This window comes from Penicillium oxalicum, chromosome II, assembly GCF_001723175.1.
Source record: "Penicillium oxalicum strain HP7-1 chromosome II, whole genome shotgun sequence".
NCBI classification, from domain to species: domain Eukaryota; kingdom Fungi; phylum Ascomycota; class Eurotiomycetes; order Eurotiales; family Aspergillaceae; genus Penicillium; species Penicillium oxalicum.
This window is the reverse complement of record NC_064651.1, coordinates 3,188,477-3,205,565: the sequence shown is the minus strand read 5'-3', so window position 1 is coordinate 3,205,565 and position 17,089 is coordinate 3,188,477. Positions and strand designations below refer to the sequence as shown.

The window sequence follows — 17,089 nt, the reverse complement described above, 5'->3', positions numbered from 1 at the left end:
CACCAAAGCAGGCCTCAAGAACATACGGTCAATCACAGCAGAAACCACCCAAGGTTTCCGGGAGCAGAGGTTTAGTGAATAATCTCAGACAACGTTTTCTCACGATCTGTCAGGTTGAGCTCCCGCATCCGCTTGGTCATTTCCATCTCAGCCTCATCCCCAACAAAAGTCCATTCCTCAATGTCGTCCACGTCGGCATCGGCGTGATCGGGCGAAGCCTGTGCAGAGGGTGTAGGCGAGAAAGGCGTCGATGAAGCAATTGAGCGTTGACGCGCAAGAGTCTTGGCGTACTCCATGTCTCGATAGAGTGATTGAATCGCCGTGGCAACGCCGTTTTCCTAGATCATGCAGGTCAGCATCTATATCGAGGACTCATTCCTGCTGAACCGAAACTTACATTACGAATTTGTACACCGAGATCACGAGCCTTGATAATCATCCGCTCGCTATGCGTAGCTTCCCAGAGCGCCCGCGCAAAGACACTGACGTTGAGCTTCTTCATGCAGATCCCTACTCCCAGATCCTCCACGCGCGAACCAAAGAAGAACTGATCGCCAAAGAAGGGTTTGATGATCGTGGGAATACCGGCGCGAAGGCTGGCTCCCGTCGTGCCGGCTCCTCCGTGATGAGCAGCAGCATCGATCTGGGAGAAGAGCCAGTCGTGAGGCGCAGAGTGAATCTGATAAATATCAGACGGAAGAGGAATCTCGACCTTCTGACTAGAAGGGTCACCGAGACGATCTGACCATCCCTTGGATAGAATGCAGCGCACATCCGCTTTCTGAACAGATTCGATCACCGTTCGGGTCAAGGCTGCCGGGTCTGACACGACAATGGATCCAAATCCGATATAGACCAGCTTCTTGCCGTCCGTCCGGGCACGTTCAATAAATGCCGATAGCTCGGTGGGCGGAGTCCAATCGGACCCTTCATTCAAGAACCAGTAGCCTGTGATGCGAATCCAATCGGGATAATCAAGAGGCGGTGGCACCACAGAGGGCGAGTAGTTGTAAAGGAAAGGGACCTTGTTTTGCTGCATCTTGTCGAGGGTCGTCGCCTTGAGGCCGAGTTCATTGTTCCGCCAGCGGTTCACCTGCCCCGCAATCGCTTTCCAGAAAATGGTGTCAAACATCACATAAGTAATGTAGTTGTAGGCACCTCCCATCCGAGTCTCGGGCACGGCAAATGCATGCGGATATGCGCGGGTCCGGGACCATGGCATCGTAAAACCCCGAAAGTATGGAATCCGCAGAGCTTCGGCGATATGGATACCAGCCATGGCACTTGGTGACTCAATGAGCACGTCGCTACCTTGACAACTCGCCCATGACGAAGACAGCAGATCATCAATCCATCCTCGAAATTTGGATGTCGCCTCACGCAAGAAAGAGTAGGTAAACATGCCATTTTCAACACAGATGCGCATGAGTTCAGCAGGGTCACCGTCGACGAGAGCAAAATCAATACCATGACTGCGAATCCAGGGCTCAAACTCAGCATGGGTGGCAATCTTTGGTTTGTGACCTTCGGCGAGGAGCCCCTTACACAAAGCAATGTATGGCTGCACATCGCCCCGCGAGCCAATGGTGAGGCATGTGATCCTCAAAGATTCAGTGGGCTTGAAGTTGATGATTGAAGCGAGGGGATCGTCGAAAAATGGTGAAACTTCGGATTCGGATTCATTCCGTGCTGTTTCAGTGTCTTCCTCGTCTGGATTTTCAAGCCTAGCTTCCTGCAACCTGCGATGCTCTGCTTTCGCAGCCTCTGTCAAATTGCGCTCTTTTTCGGCAAGGATGCCCGACTCCGCAAGGTACCTGGCAGACTCCAGGTTTTTGTGCAATGTGACAGCACAATCATCTCGCGCATCGGTGGTGTTGAACTCAAAAAATAACTCTTCATGTCCGCGGACAATGACGACAAGCCCATGATAACCGAACCGGAAGCCCTTTTCTTTCTCCACGTTCTCAACGTCCTTGAGCGGCAAAACCATCTTCGTGCGGGTCCCAGGGAGCAGACTGCGAAAGCAAATTTTCCTCTCACTGAGATAGATCTTGCCGTAAAGTGGAAGAACGCGTGTCAGGTATGCATAATATGTGGCCTGCAAGTGCTCTGTTGATGGAAGACCGAAATGCGCCCGGAACCTGTCTCCGTGTTTCAACCCGTTCTCCTTATCCTCTTTATCAAGTGAAGGATCATTTGATAGCACTTCTTCGGTCTCATCGTAGTGCTTTTGACCTCCGGCCCACATTCCTGAGACCTTTTCAATATAGCCCATTGATTCCGTCGCGAGCAAACTGCTCATTTGCTTGGATCGACTTTTGAGGTATTCAGCTATCCCGGCCGCGCGCTTAACAGGTTGAGGAACAGCCTTCGAAGTTTTATCCAAAGGCATCCCAAGTGCATGCTGCGGTGAAGACCCAGTCTCCCTGTCTGCTCGTCCCTGGTTCCCGCGGGAATCATCGGTATCCGTATTGAAGCCAGACAGGCCAGAGCTCTCCTGACAGGCCATTCCACGCCGTCGGTTTGGGTCGCCTGTGTCTGACTGGCGCCTTGGCAGTGAATGCATTGTAGGCGACTGAAATACATCACTTCGATTGAGGATTTGACTCGCGGATTCGTTGGTTTCGGTGAGTGATTGAAATATAGGTAGAGACTCCGTGCCTTGGTTTGTAGAAAAATCCAAAGAATCCACAGAGTCTCTTGGCTCGCTATGCGGCTCAAATGACGAAACTTGAGAAGGCTGATGATCTATTGGTGTCGCCCCTTGAGGGCTATCGGGAGCCGGCGTTGCCTTGCCCAAGACGCCGACTTGGGATGAATGTCTGCTGTTGCCCCGGTGAGGCGATCCATCGGACAAGCTTTTCATAGGGGACGAGCCAACCAAGCTTTTCAGATAGTTGAAAGCTTCCTGACCGGAATTGAAGAAAGTGAAGAAGTACTATTGGATTGTCAGAGGGCATATCGAGAAGTTGGGTGCGCAGCCACTCACCTCATCAATGGCGTAAGTCTCATTGTTGTCGAGAACGCGAATTTTAAAGGTCTCGGCGAATTCGGCCATTGGACTCTCCTCCATATCAATCACACTATCCACCGGAAATGAGATTTTGACACTGTCACCTTCGTTTCGAGATCGAAAAATAACCTGTTGAAGGGATTTAACCCATTCTTTAGCGCTTGTGGCGCTTTCTGCTCGTAAATGATATGTCCTCTGATCGGTCGTGACGTGGAAATCGGTCGGCTCTGAACTCTGCCCTTTGATGTCTGCAAGTGACGCAGAGATCCCGTACCTGAGATCTATATGGCCACTTGGAAAGTAGAGATTTGACGGATTCGCGTAATAGGTCAAGACGTCGCCCTTCAGGACGAACCAGTAGCGATTGTATTTGGGATTTTTGCGACCACATTTGGACAAGAAGCCCGATTTCATCGCACTTGACGACTTCTTGGGAAGATATGCATAGAAGCAAATATGTCCCTCAGTGACGTACATATATCCTTGCAGCAGCATGTTTTGCAGCAAGGCGCAGGCGTATTCTACCAAGACCTTCTCGGGTTTTTCGAAGCCAAACATCTCCATGAGTCGCGAAGAAAGAGCTGAGGAGGGTGGTTCATGAGAGTCATCGTTTGGTAGCTCTGATCCCGAGGGCAGCTGCTTGGACTCGCTGGCGGAATCGAAAGTTTGCTGCGCTTGTATCATTCGGGCCAGAATGGGAGCTGCCCGAGGCGTAGCACTACGTGCTCTCCGTGTCGGGATTCTAAGGGTCGCACCACTAGCCGCTAATGGATCGTCTGAAGTGTCCTGGTTTTCGATGGCAGGATTCCGCCTGAGAGCCTTATTGTCGGATTTTGTTCTTTGATGCCGCCGCCCACGCTCCCCATGTTGGCCTGGTGGCTTCCAGTCCGCTGGATCGACCGCCTGATGGCCGCCCACAGTGGCTTTCTTGCCGGAATTCAAGTTCAACCTTGTCTCTGCTTTATCGTCCTCGAGATCACCGTCGCTACCGCTCGAATCGTCGAATCGACCGCGAAAATCCGATCTGGAGCCAACCGCGGCGAGGACAGAAAACAGCGACTGCTGCATATACTGCATGTGGCCATCTTTAGACCGCATATTCCTTGGTGGAGCGGTGTAATCAACCTGAGCATCATCGCCATCTTTGAACCGATCCGGCCACTGGTCCGAGTGGAGCCGCCGGGTTGGCGAAGACTTCATACTTGTACTTGTATCAAAGCACTGACTGGTCGTATCTCCTCAAAGAGACTGCGGCCTCTATAATTTCAAAACAATTTGATCCGACGGGAAGGAAAAATCTGGTTCAGCGGATGATATGAGATCGTTGAAGAGGTAAAGAGAAGTTGCAAGTGGTTGAGCCAAACCGGGGTGTCGTATGGCGGGAATCGGGCTACACGGACGGCGGCGGCGCTCGACAAGGTTGGTGGTCTCGAGGCCCACGTCAGGCGGACTCGTATCACAGCAGACTAGGGAGAGATACTCTTTCTAATAACGAGGACATGTCAAATAAAGCACGTGCTGCCAAACGTTGGCCGATGGACGATCAGTGAGTCGGTCAGGCACCTCAATGATGCACTACTGGAACGATAAGGAGCTCCTCCGCGGACTCGATAAGTACTCAAGCTGGACCCGCCAGGGCAGGTAGATGTTCTCCACTCGAGGAAAGCTTGCCTGGCGTTGAGAACACGGCTTGAGAACTATCGGAGAAGACAATCAAAGCAGAGAGCGAACGGCAAATATGACGATAATCAAGTCTGGTACAACTCATCAGGTGAACTTCCAGAATTCTGATGATCATAGTGATTGCATGTGACGCGGGCATGCCCAGCAATCAGGTGACGACTTATGTAATCAACGAGGTGTTTCGGGTTCGACATGAACTCCCAGTCGCCGCGGAGTACAATCGTCCTCTTTCCTATTATGAAGTACAGATGAACCTACCAAATGTAATAAGTAGTCTTCCTGGAATTACCAGGCTAGCAGTGCTGAAGTCTATGTTCCGTGACGTGGACCTCGACCACATGTGTGCTGGATGAAAAAAAAACTACTCCATCACTGTCGTGGCTCACGAATGGTGGATGTCATTTATGCGACATGTTGGCTTCCCGTTGATACGATGCTGTGTGGTGGTAATGAGAACGGTCAATGTCCTCAAAAAATCAACTGGCCGGAACACTCATTGCCGCGCGAGATAGAGGCGCCAACATCAAGAGGTAGCTGCTACGTTTTAGTTGGCCTAGCAGAGCTTAGTTGGGCTCCTCACTATGGATCGCAGTTCTCAAACGCGCGACAATTTTCAAGCACTGTAATGCATAGCCGATACAGAAAGTCGACAAGACCATCTTCACTGGCAGTCGAGAGAAAGGGCATGGATTTCGCTCTAGATAAGAAAAATGACCAAAGCATCAATGAAAATCACCCCTGTAGATCCTACAACAATAAAAAAGACATTTTGATAAGTGAGCCTCAACGCCAGATTATGCTTTTTCAGATTTCTTCCGCTTCTTCTCTTCGCGATCTTTTTGGGACTTCTTTGACTTTTTCCGAGGCTCGGCGATAGCCTGAGAGGCATCTGCCTCAGTATGGTGGTGCTTTCGCTTGCGCTCTTTCTCCTTTTTGTCAGAGGAGATCTGTGGACGCGGCTCTTCAGATTCGGATTCTGAGCTAGCTCCGAGAGTTTCCGGGGCACTGGGGAGACTTCCGACGGGACGGAAACGCATCTTCATGCCCTTGGGCTGCGGACGTGGTGGCTTCACATAATGGCGCAGTGTCTCAATCGCCGCCTCGTTTGATTCGACGGCTTCCTTCGGTAAGCCTATCAACTCCTGCACGTGGAAGCTTTGGATATGATCCGCCTTGTGTTGGTAGGTCTGACTGGCTTCATCGTATACAAGCAAGGTTTTACCCTCAGGATCATTCTCATTGATTGAATCCGCTGGAATCCCGTATTGTTTGCCGTCATGCGTCATCATCGGCTCGCTCGCCCTTCAAGACCTTGGACATTGTAATCTCCTTCACCTTAGAGAGCGGGATGGATGATGGTGCGGTAATGTGATAGACCTGCTTGCCCCGCAAATTGGAGAGAATCGCGGATGCGCCTGATGATGGAGGTGCTTGCTTCTTAGCGGACTTGAAGCCGGACGGGGGTTTGTAGGGCTGGTTTGGTCCGGGAATGTGAATCCTAGGCAGGACCGTCAGCTTCGTGCGTGAAAGAGGCATGATAACCCAGGATTGGAGGTGAATTTTCTCACTTCTTTGCGGGCGTAGAATCTCCTGTCGCATCATCTCCCGTGTCCATTTCGCTTGAGCTGCCAGAATTGCTTTCTGAATCTGAACTAGCGCCAGAGCCAGAGTCTGAGTCGGAGGAATCCGATGATTCGGAAGATTCCGACGACTCTGCTTCAATCACATCCTTGACTTTGTTCGCTGCTTTAACGGCCGGGGTTTGTTTGTGGCCCGGCTCGGGGGAGGTCGACCGGCTCGAGCTGCTGTCGCTCGAGGTAGACGAGGCAGGCGCCATATCGAGGCACTTCCTGTTGCGCTCAATGAGTTCCAAAGATAGCCGTGGCCTGGCGCAGATGATCTAGGAATCCAGTTGTCCCAGATTTTCTGAAAAGTCTCGTCAGCTCAAGTGGGAAGCAATATTGGCAAAGTTGTCTGCTGAACCGTCGTCGAGCGCCGCGTTGGACAATTTGGCCGATCTTTTTTTTCTGCTCCGCGGGCGCACGGGCCACTCGGCAACTTTTCTGCTTATCGGCTGCATCACTGCGCTTTATCGCCGCGCTTCGTTGCGAAAATTAGCTTTCAAAGCAATTCTCACAACAATATTATGAAACGAAAAGCAGAGAAGCAACAGGCTGCCGGTAAATCCCCATCAAATCTCTAGGGCTCATTCATTATGTGTCTAATGCCTTGCTACTAGCACCTGTCAGCGCCATGAGCGCCATTGCGGCGCGCAAAGCTCGGCAGCAACAGGCGCAAGCGGCGCCCGTTCCCAAGACCCAGGTGGTTGTTGAAATTCCAGTCGGGCCACCAGCGAAAAGACCCAAAATATCAGATGATGAGCGAGAGGCCGCTGTCGACGTGGAGGAAACAAAAGGCCGTCGAACAAGGTCGTCGACGAAGCGGGAGGCCCCCTCGAGCGTGCCAACAAAAGATGGCCGTCAAAAGAGGTCACAACCCCACAAACAAGTCCGATCTCAATCTCCCGTGGCAGTCGAGAGGCACGAGGCACAGCTCCAGGAAGAGTATGGGGAAGATGGCCAAGATCACCTCGAGGATAGTGAGGGAATAGCTGAAGATGGGGTCACCTCCGTTATTGGAGATGCGGATGGGTTCGAGTCTCCCACAGAAACACCAGAGGAGCTTCAAAATTTCCCTCTTTCCAAAGCTCGGCTTAATAATGGCAGCGTTGTCTACGCTGACAACAATACCATATGCGTTCGGATCAAAGAAAAGATGGTAAGCCGAGCAATGCCTCCCTTACGGGGTTCGTCCCGCTGACCTTACTATCAGAACCTGGCGCTGGTAGGTCAATACGATCTTTGGGTGAAGAGGGGACTGGTGAGCCTCATGGGCGCCAAATTACATCCTTGTTCTCGAGCATATCGAGTGTATGCCCCCTCAACCCACTCCTTGCCTGTCATCAAATGTGTTACCGGCGTACATGGCGAGGCAGAGGTCGAAATCAAGTCCTGCAAAAGCGGACTTGCTCGCTTACAAAACCTTTCACCACTTTACCAGAGAATTTGGAATGGGAAAAGTACGGCAGCAGACAAACTCACCTTGAAAGGTACCTCTGCGGGTTCGCGAAGGACATTCTCAGTGGTACGTGGACGAGATTCTGCCACCGTTTCCAAAGGGTTTGATATCTGACATCCCGACAGCTTTACACCTCCGCAGACGACTCCTTCAAGCGACACCTACGTCCCCTGCATTTGGATAAGAAGTGGAGTGCCTCGATGAAAGCGCTTTCGCACAAACAAGGGCAGTTGCGCGTCCTGGTATGCGGTCCAAAAGCATCAGGGAAATCCACTTTTAGCCGCTACTTGCTTAACCACGTCTTGAGTCCTGCCCCAGAGGTCGAGAACGGGTTTATCAACTCCGATGGCTGTGCATTCCTTGACTTGGATCCCGGCCAGCCCGAATTCGCAACTATGGGCCAAGTGTATCTCGCTCATCTGCGCACGCCATTTTTCGGCCCTCCTTTTACACATCCCTCGTTAGACGATTCTCGCGATGGGGAGGTCCTGCGAGCTCATTATATCGGTGCCACCTCGCCCAAAGAAGACCCTGACCATTATGCTCTGGCAGTGATGGATTTAATGGAAAGGTATCGGTCATTGCTCACAGAGTATCCTCAATGCCCGTTGATTGTCAACTATCCGGGCTGGATTTTTGGTCAAGGGCTAGAAGTTGCCACTTGGCTGATCAGATCCCTCGGACTATCTGATGTTGTCTACATGAGTGAAAAGGGTCCTGCGGAGGTGGTCGAACCCTTGAGTGTTGCAGCCAACGAGGCTCGAGTCCCTTTGACTATCCTGCCATCTCAGCCTACGGACTTTGTAAGCCGATCAAGTGCTCAATTACGCGCGATGCAAATACAGTCCTACTTCCATTTGTCACACCCAAGAGGTCTTTCCAACCCACTCTGGCAAGGGACGCCTCTCTCCCGCACACGGCCTATCATCGTGAATTATGCTGGCGAGAAGCAAGGTATCCTTGGCGTCATGGTCCTAGGGGCTCATATTGAACCAGCAATGCTCCGGGAGGTTTTGGAGGGGGCCGTCGTCGGAGTTGTTGCGGTAGAGTCAAGAAAGGCTATTGAGGGCTCTGCTTGTCAGACCCAAGAGTCTCGTCTCGTGGAAGATGAGTATGCGGAGGAAGACCTCGATATGGCCAATGGCATTGACATGCAAGATAACTCAGACCATGCATCTCGCTCCCTGAAGGATAATTCGACCGACGGCATTATCAGAAGCCCCGAGGACGACTTACCTTACCTTTACACGGGGGCTGGAACATCCGTGCCTCTCCGTCCGAGCGCATCCAATTGTCTGGGTCTGGCTTTGATTCGATCCGTCAATGTCCCGTCACGTCAATTGGAACTTTCGACGCCAATCCCTCCTTCGAGACTGCAAGACGCATTTGAGCAGGGCCATCAGCTGGTCCTGGTTCGTGGTCAAATTGACAACCCCAACTGGGCTGTCAGCGAAGAGTACTATGCGGCTCGGGCTGCCGAGCGACGCTACCAGAAGGAATTCCGGGCCGATGAGACCGATTCGGACAAGCATCCAAAGATATTGGACGTCCTCCACAAGCGAGTTCGGCGCGCTAGCAATGTGCCGTGGATGACGGTCGTGGAAGACAACAGCCGCCGCCATCGTGAAGCTGCAGCTCAACGTGAAAGGTCGCTCTGGAAACTGAGGAAGAAGGCTTACCCGGCCAGTGAAAGTGAGACAGAGTGGTGAAACTGTGAGAGTCTATGTATCATCAATATGACGGTATTCATGTACACATCATCGACTTGGGCTAATATGAAGCCACATCTATTTCTATTTACATCTTTGACCGAAGCCACCCGTTAACAAAAGTAATTCCCAGAATTGTATGGACTCGAGATTGGTTATAGAAATCACCAACCTCTAAACTCGAACACTCAAGCCACAATATACTGTAGTCTTCGAGTAAGTTTTGGTAGAAGGGTGTAATCAATCTCAGCACCAGGCGGAAAATTGGTTGGAGATCAGTCACGAGACTGGAATGTTAGAACAGAGGTTCAACGTGGAACTGTTCTCGGCCTTTCCACAGACACACTGCAGAGCTACACGGGCGCTTGTACTGCCCTACGATTGAATAACCCACTGAGTGTTCGTCACGGCACTGCTGTTTCCCTGTGGAGCTCGGTAACGTAGGCTCAGTCCCGGTGTATGAATATTTACAGGGAGCTAACATCGTCCCTAAAGCTGCTGTCCTCATGCGTGGTGCCGAAAGCCAACGATACTTTAATTTTAGTCGCTAGTTGACCGATTCACAGTCGACCCTGTTGCGAGGTCAAATGCAACAAATCCTTGTCAATGAGCCCTCGTTATGAGTCGTCAGTGAGACTGCACTAGCTACGGCCCCATTGAGGATGGCGCCAGATAGCAGGTGGAGGATGAGTCGCAGCTCTCCAATGCGAGTACCCGATGGCTCGACCCGAGAATGTCTTCGCTTGTTCTCCCGGGTCTATCAGGCTGGCAAAGGATGCGTTTCGGTTTTATTCGAGCTGCATCTTACCCTCGAACCTCTGGGCAGAAGCTATTATCCGTTGCATTGTTTCCCGCGTCGACCATAAGATGGCCCATGCGAAAAAAAAAAAAGAGCCTCTCTCATCGTGGCCTCCGCGTTGGCGGCATCCAGTACCCGCGTACATCGGTCGAAGATCAGTTCTTCTTCTGTGTCAAGTCCCTTGACCTTTCAGGCCAATCGAGACTGGCATGAGAGCAACTCCAACCTCGCGACCTGGACACATCATCCTCCGCCGGCTGAACAAGACGAGCCCTGACTCAGGAACAACCGAAAAGTGGGCGCTGAGCATGTTCCCGGAGCAAGTAGAGGCGAAGGACAGACTCATGCGGACGAAACTAAATTTACTTCTCATTTACTTTAGCGCCCTTCGTTCCTTGAGTGCTCCAGTAGTTGCAGTCAACCCCCTGCCTAGTCTATGCGCCGAGCCCATTTTCCTTCGGCGTACGCGCCCGACCGGGTCACGCCAATGTATCAGAGCTACCAGACTAACAACACTGGTGCGTGGAATCTTTGGATGGGAGTCCTGAGAAGGGGGCCGTCGAGACGATTTGGGGCCATGCATGGCACTAAATTTCCAGAGTGACATGCCAAGTGCATTAGTCCCTTTAGTACGGTCGTTCGGGAGAAGAAGACCCCTTTTCCAACGAGATGTGACTACGGGCACGATTTGTGTGCCGTCTCGCAGAAACTGTCTCTTCGTTGCCATTCAGCAATTCCCATTATCAGAAGTGCAATGATAGTCACGAAGATGGTTTCTGGCTTTGGAGGCTGAAATCAAAGTTGTCAGGGTCCAGTGAGGGACGTTCGCCGTGTCGTCTTCCGGGCGGGCCGCATCCACCATACTGAGACAACTTGGTGGGGAGAGGGAGGGGGCAGCTCTTCTCCATTTTGAACCTGCCAACCATCAACACCGATATGCATATCAAAATGACCAAAGTCCAACTAAGATCGTTAGCGCCTGCATCGGAGGTGCTGGTTTGTGGAAGCGCCAGCATGAGCCAACCCGCCTCGACCAGTCCGCAGCCCACAACCCGCCGCCCCATACGACGATCGAGAACGAGGTCGATATTAGGGCTAATTGGGAAATGTCCGTTCGAATGAAGAGGCTTTTACCAAAACCCCCCAAGCTTAGGCCGTTCTACATGCTGCGGGCTGGAAAAAGCGCTGAATCGAATGGGCAAGGAAATGACCGGAGTCCCCTAGTCGGGTTCAAGCTGATAACTACATCCCTGATTCCTCCTCTGTCTCGGCTCTCTTCTTTCTAGATTTCTCTCCTCTTTGGTTTGGTTTGTGTTGGCATCGACAGGGTCCAGTACTCATTCCTTTCTTGCTTCTTTTTACGTCTACTTCCAGCGTCGTTTCGCTGTGTCACTCCTTAAGTACGAGGTCGCTCTTTATTCAAACACCAACTCGATATTACCCACGGTGTCCAAATATCCCGTCGTGGAGTGTATACACATCTGTTGCTCCTGCCAGGAACAAATCACGACTATTTTACGATAATCTCTAGCAATCATGCGTCTTGACTCATTGGTCTTGGTGGCTGTGTGGACCACCAGCGTCGCTGCGCGCCATGGCCACAAAGACCGTCATGAAGGCCACCTTCGTCGCCAGAATGCTGCCAGTACGGTCACTCTCACCACCACCAATACAGTCTACGACTGCCCGATACCAGTGCCAACTTCGACTGAGCTGGAACCAATCGCAAACGTGATTCGCGTGGCAGTCCCTCTGTCGACTTTGACTACATTGACGACAACCTCGATCGCAAGCGCCGATCCTATTCCCACTTCGAGCTCATCCTCAGCTTCGGCCGTTGCTTGGTCAACCTCTACAGTCGAGGTTGCTTCGACAACTGTGGCTGCTGCTCATACCGAATGGACCGCGCTCCCGTCTAACGACAAGTACTGCACTGACGGTTTTGGTGCTCCAAGCAACAGTTATTCGGGCTCGGGCGATACGTACGTCGGCAATGTCGGCAGCCCCTACGGCAGCAATATCATTGAAGTGTCCGGATCTGAAGCGAAACGCTACAAGCACGTGATTCAATTCCAAGGATCCAAGGCCGACGACTTGGAGGTTGTGATCTGGAACAAGATCGGACCCGACGGCAAGATGGATGGTTGGTATGGCAAGGCTTGCCACAACTTCACTCTCCCAGCTGGTGGCATCAAGTACTACGCGTTCGACTCCAACACCCAGGGTGGCTTTGCAGCGGCCAAGGGCTCCATTCCCTTGAATACTTGGGGCAGCTATGCGGCTACATGGGGTGAATTCGATTTCGATTCCACCATCAACTCGGGCTGGTCTGGGTTCGATGTTTCCATCATTCAAGCGCAGAATGCGGGTCTGGAGATCCAAGGAATGAAGATTTGCAGTGTTCTTGAGGACGGCACTTGCTCTACCATTTCCAAGAATGCCAAAGTCGTCGCCAACGCTTACACTGCCGTCCTCGCTGATGAGGGTGGCATCGGTGGCAACCTTTTGGCTGGTCCTGTTCGTCTGGCTGTTACCCTGGACTATTGTGACTAGGTCTCAAAGGCTCGAGTGGCTCAATGCCATTTCCCTTGCCAGTAGCTTTTTTTCTCCTCCTCTTTTTTTTATCTTCTTCTTCCTTCTTGTTATCTTCTCGCACACTGTTGCCATCTTTATGTGCTATATATCACTTTTTTTTCTTCTCATTCATTTTATACTGTACTGTTTCGTCACTTGAGATGTTTCATGGTCTTTTAAAGTGACTGTACAAAACCCAATTCAAGACGTTTGTATTTTTTTTTTCGCTGTTGTCCTCTTATATCTCGCTTCTGCGGCGCAATACACATATTGTTTTAGATTCACTCTCCCTGTCAAAAACACGACAAGTGCAACATAAGCATAGAGAATTCAACTCCTTTAGACACAGGTACCTAATCTCCCATTAAGTATAGTGGACCCGGATAGGCACTGGACCCCTCCACTACGAAGGTGGGAGACCAAGATGTGGAAGGGGTTGACTTTCTACCTACCTATTCTGACGGCCTTCAAGAAAAGTGAAGGTAGACCACCAAAGATTTAACAAGGGGAAGTGCCCGGTATCTTCCATTCTGTCCAAGGGTGTCTTAAAAGGTGCAGGTAGGTATGTATATAGCTACATTTCCAGTAGTATCATGACCACGGAAAAATAATTTGAATAATGTAGAAGAGGAACAAACCAGCACTCCCTTAAAGGAGTATATAAAACGACTGTAATTTATGAAGAGCTAGCATGCTCCTTCCAAGAATTGGCAATCAGTCTCGCAACGTTTCGGCCCATCAAAGCACTGGTCTCCATGGTAGAGATGAAGCTCTCAATGCCGCTTGTATACCAGAGCCCGGGGGCAAGGTTGATTTCTTCAAAGGTTACCCTTGGGTACAAAAGAGGGTACGGGTTCCAAAATTTCTCATGGAACCAGCTGATTTCTGAGCTGGGCAGATCACCAATGGTAGTGTTTGCATTGGAACCGTTCGGCAGGCTAGTGCTTGTTGGGTTGTCGATACCGAGCACTTCTGCAATAAACTCGGCCGTGGGACGCTCGGGTGAGAAGATTTTGTACACATAATGTAACTCTGTCACTTCGTTTCCATCCACAATCTTTGTATGTTCCACCGTTTGGAGAGTGCTGATGCTCCAGAATTGAGCGGGACCAACACCATGCGGGTTTTGCCCAAGATCCACTCCTTCTGGAAGAGTGGTGAGGATTGTTTCCGGCGCAACCTCATTTTCTCCTACAAGCCCAAAGCGCTTGGGAGAAAGTCGGTGAGGTGATGCAAACAAGGTGACATACAGATTGACGTAGGGAATCTCATCAGGAACGTGCTCCAGCGGTGGAGTGATGGAGATGCCAGAATACTGTAATGGTCCGGCAATGATGAGCTCGTCAAAGTCCATCTCCTCAACGGATCCCACAGAGCCAAGGCCATTGGCCTGGCGCGCGATGACACGAGTGGTGCCATCTTCATTTCGAGTAATCCCCGTTACGGTTGTGTTCAGCTTACAATCAGCCCTTGCGGCCTTGATCGCGCCGTCAAAGATTCGCCAATTTCCCCCGTCAATGGAAACAGCACCATCTGTCGCCATGCAGACCATAGTCTCCAAGCCGTGCATCAATGGCAGATTCTGACCGTAGTTGACTCGGGTGCTGGCTTGGATAATCTCCCGAGCGAACTGAGAAGAGATTTGATTCTTGCTCAAAAACTCATCTCCGGTACTTGAAGTGGCCTCTAGAAGCTCCACCAGCGCGGTGGCTTCTGACAGCGACCGAAATGGGAAAAAAGGTTCTTCGTATAGACGGAGAAACTTGCCCACAATCTTCTTCATGAGATTCTGCGTTCGCAGAGGCGCCAGCCCGTATCGCCAGAAAAGCCGGCCGAGATTCCACCAACTGTACGAGTCTTTCAAAGTGAACACAAACTGCTTACCGTCCCAGATACCGATTGAGTCTGCGGCCTCTCGGGGACGTTTGTAGTTCGCGGTGTTCATCGACAGACCTAGATCCCGTGTGGCGTTGACCAAATTGTGATTTACCTGGACAAAGATGGAAGCTCCCAGCTCAATGGGATGCTTCGCATCGTCAAACACGTTGACTGTGGTGGAGCGTCCACCAATGTACGATTCACGCTCAAAAACAGTGATGTTGAGCGCTATCCCAGTCTCGTCGGCGAGCTTTCGAAGCTCATACGCGGCAAACGAGCCACCAGCACCGGCTCCTACAACGATAATTCAGTATGTTTCGTGAGCAAGGCTCACTATGCCTTGATGTATCTCTATATTGAGTGGTCTCGGTCAAGATGGTGGAGGCCTACCGATAATTGCAACCCGCTTAGCAGGAGCATCGATGACGGCGTTGAGCGGTTGCTGGGGTTGAATTGCTTGGCATATGTGGAGAAGGCTTGCAATCACAACGGAGAATAACCATGTTCTAGACAGAGAAAAGTACAGAGGTGTCATCTCCACGGCTGCACCCAATCCTGCAGATGGACCGCCCAGAAATTTACAAAATCAGTGTGTTCTGGGGTGAGAATATGGAGGAATCAAAGTTGTTGGACTCTCGAAACTTGGTGATTCTGCGATACCTGACCGACTTGGAGGTTCACATGGCAGATTACGATGCGGTGGGGCCGCTGCCGTATCGCTTATCGCATTTTTCAGGTGAGGGGAACAGCTGGGATTTTTTTTTTCTTTTCGTAGCTCTCACGCCAGCGATTTAAAAGATCCTCCCGGCAATCTTGTCCAATTCGACATGGATCCATACGACAGTGACTCGAGTGCGGATGAGGATTTCACCGAGACCAATGTGCTGCTGGGTTACGCCGACGAGGATGTCATAGAAGATACTATCAGCCATTTGGGCGGCTGGCCCGTAAGTTGCGCAATTACCTATTTCTCTCCCCCTCCCATTTAGATCGCGAGCTTATTTACTAACGCGGCATCACTGAATCTTTATCGTAGGCATGGATCGATGAGAATACTCCACCCCCCGGCGACTATGCCAACTGCAAAGTCTGCAATAGCCCGATGCTTCTCCTTCTCGAATTGCACGGTGATCTGCCTGATCACTTCCCCAACAACGAGCGCCGCCTGTACATATTTGGATGCCCTCGGAAACCATGCAACCGCAAGGTGGGCAGTATTCGGGCATACCGGGCTACTCGCAAGGTCAGTCTACCCGGCCTACCCCTGCCACAGCCGCAGGAGAAGAAGCAGCCGCAGGAGCATTCCAAGACAGTCCCGGAGCCTGTCGCACCGCCAAAACCCAAGCTGGACCTGGGAGCCAGTCTGTTTGGTGCGACCTCGTTGACCAGCAGTGTATCTGCGAATGCGAATCCATTCTCGGTCACTCCTGGTTCCAGCTCTGCGGCCGCGGGGGCCAATCCATTTGCGATGCCCAAGCCAGCGACGCCCGCTGCCCAATCTCCTGCCACGATCTCTCCAAATGCGCTTGCTGAAACATTCGCCGACAAGGTCCGAATATCCTCACCCGCCTCCACCAGTGCTTCCGGCTTCGCAACCAAGCAGACACCCGAGTCAAGTGGTGCTCAGGCTCCATGGCCAGCGCAATCTGCCTTCCCGGCACCCTACAAAAAGTACTACCTTGATGCCGAATACGAGACCATGTCACGACCTTCAACACCTACGGTCCCCGAGAACGTCAGCGTGGAGCCCATGGAAGAAGAGGAAGGCGCCGGTGGCGAAAGCGGTGCCGACCTGAAGGATACGTTCGAGTCAGAAATGGATAAGGCATTCATGAAATTTTCGACCCGTCTTGCGCACAATCCCGAGCAGGTCCTTCGCTACGAGTACCGGGGCACCCCGCTTCTCTCTTCCTACAACGACCAGGTCGGTAAGCGGTTGCATCCAGAGCACAGCGCCGGCCATGTCACGACCGTCGGGGGCGGCAGTATGCCCCCTTGCGAGTATTGCGGTGCATCTCGAGTGTTCGAGGTCCAATTGGTACCCCACGCGATCTCTATGCTCGGAGATGGCCGTGAGGGTGTTGGGCTCGGAGAGGGCGACGCCGGCATGGAGTGGGGCACGATTATCGTGGGTGTCTGTGGACAGGACTGCGCACCAGAGAAGATTGGGCAACTTGGCTGGCGTGAGGAATGGGCCGGTGTGCAATGGGAAGAGATGAAATGAAGAAGTGGAGGGGGGCAATTGTCAATGAATGCTCCATAAGGGGGGGGGGGAGGTATCAGCAACAGCAATAGATCGCTCTCACGTATATACCCATGTCACAAATCAAAAATAGAGACTTGTGAAAAGTGCGC

At 51.7% G+C, this 17,089-nt stretch overlaps 6 protein-coding genes across 6 annotated transcripts; 3 read left to right on the top strand and 3 right to left on the bottom strand.

The window, feature by feature from the left end:
- Nucleotides 1-71: 71 nt before the first annotated feature.
- On the bottom strand, nt 72-4,213 carry POX_b02986 (Sterol 3-beta-glucosyltransferase; the record flags this gene model as incomplete). The annotated part of the gene is made up of 3 exons (XM_050111893.1): nt 72-338; nt 398-2,938; nt 2,990-4,213. 3 exons carry the CDS (start codon nt 4,211-4,213, stop codon nt 72-74), a joined length of 4,032 nt encoding a protein of 1,343 aa, XP_049972239.1.
- Nucleotides 4,214-5,490: 1,277 nt separating this feature from the next.
- Nucleotides 5,491-6,533, bottom strand: POX_b02985 (uncharacterized protein; the record flags this gene model as incomplete). Its single annotated transcript, XM_050111892.1, has 3 exons — nt 5,491-5,948; nt 5,998-6,194; nt 6,265-6,533. 3 exons carry the CDS (start codon nt 6,531-6,533, stop codon nt 5,491-5,493), a joined length of 924 nt encoding a protein of 307 aa, XP_049972238.1.
- Nucleotides 6,534-6,842: 309 nt separating this feature from the next.
- Nucleotides 6,843-9,483, top strand: POX_b02984 (Polynucleotide 5'-hydroxyl-kinase grc3; the record flags this gene model as incomplete). Its single annotated transcript, XM_050111891.1, has 4 exons — nt 6,843-6,876; nt 6,936-7,474; nt 7,529-7,840; nt 7,900-9,483. 4 exons carry the CDS (start codon nt 6,843-6,845, stop codon nt 9,481-9,483), a joined length of 2,469 nt encoding a protein of 822 aa, XP_049972237.1.
- Nucleotides 9,484-11,818: 2,335 nt separating this feature from the next.
- Nucleotides 11,819-12,835, top strand: POX_b02983 (Allergen; the record flags this gene model as incomplete). Its single annotated transcript, XM_050111890.1, has 1 exon — nt 11,819-12,835. One exon carries the CDS (start codon nt 11,819-11,821, stop codon nt 12,833-12,835), a length of 1,017 nt encoding a protein of 338 aa, XP_049972236.1.
- Nucleotides 12,836-13,532: 697 nt separating this feature from the next.
- POX_b02982 (uncharacterized protein) lies at nt 13,533-15,269 on the bottom strand (the record flags this gene model as incomplete). The annotated part of the gene is made up of 2 exons (XM_050111889.1): nt 13,533-15,028; nt 15,125-15,269. The coding sequence occupies 2 exons, from the start codon at nt 15,267-15,269 to the stop codon at nt 13,533-13,535; spliced, it is 1,641 nt and encodes a 546-aa protein (XP_049972235.1).
- Nucleotides 15,270-15,295: 26 nt separating this feature from the next.
- POX_b02981 (uncharacterized protein) lies at nt 15,296-16,958 on the top strand (the record flags this gene model as incomplete). The annotated part of the gene is made up of 3 exons (XM_050111888.1): nt 15,296-15,470; nt 15,533-15,681; nt 15,771-16,958. The coding sequence occupies 3 exons, from the start codon at nt 15,296-15,298 to the stop codon at nt 16,956-16,958; spliced, it is 1,512 nt and encodes a 503-aa protein (XP_049972234.1).
- Nucleotides 16,959-17,089: the final 131 nt, after the last annotated feature.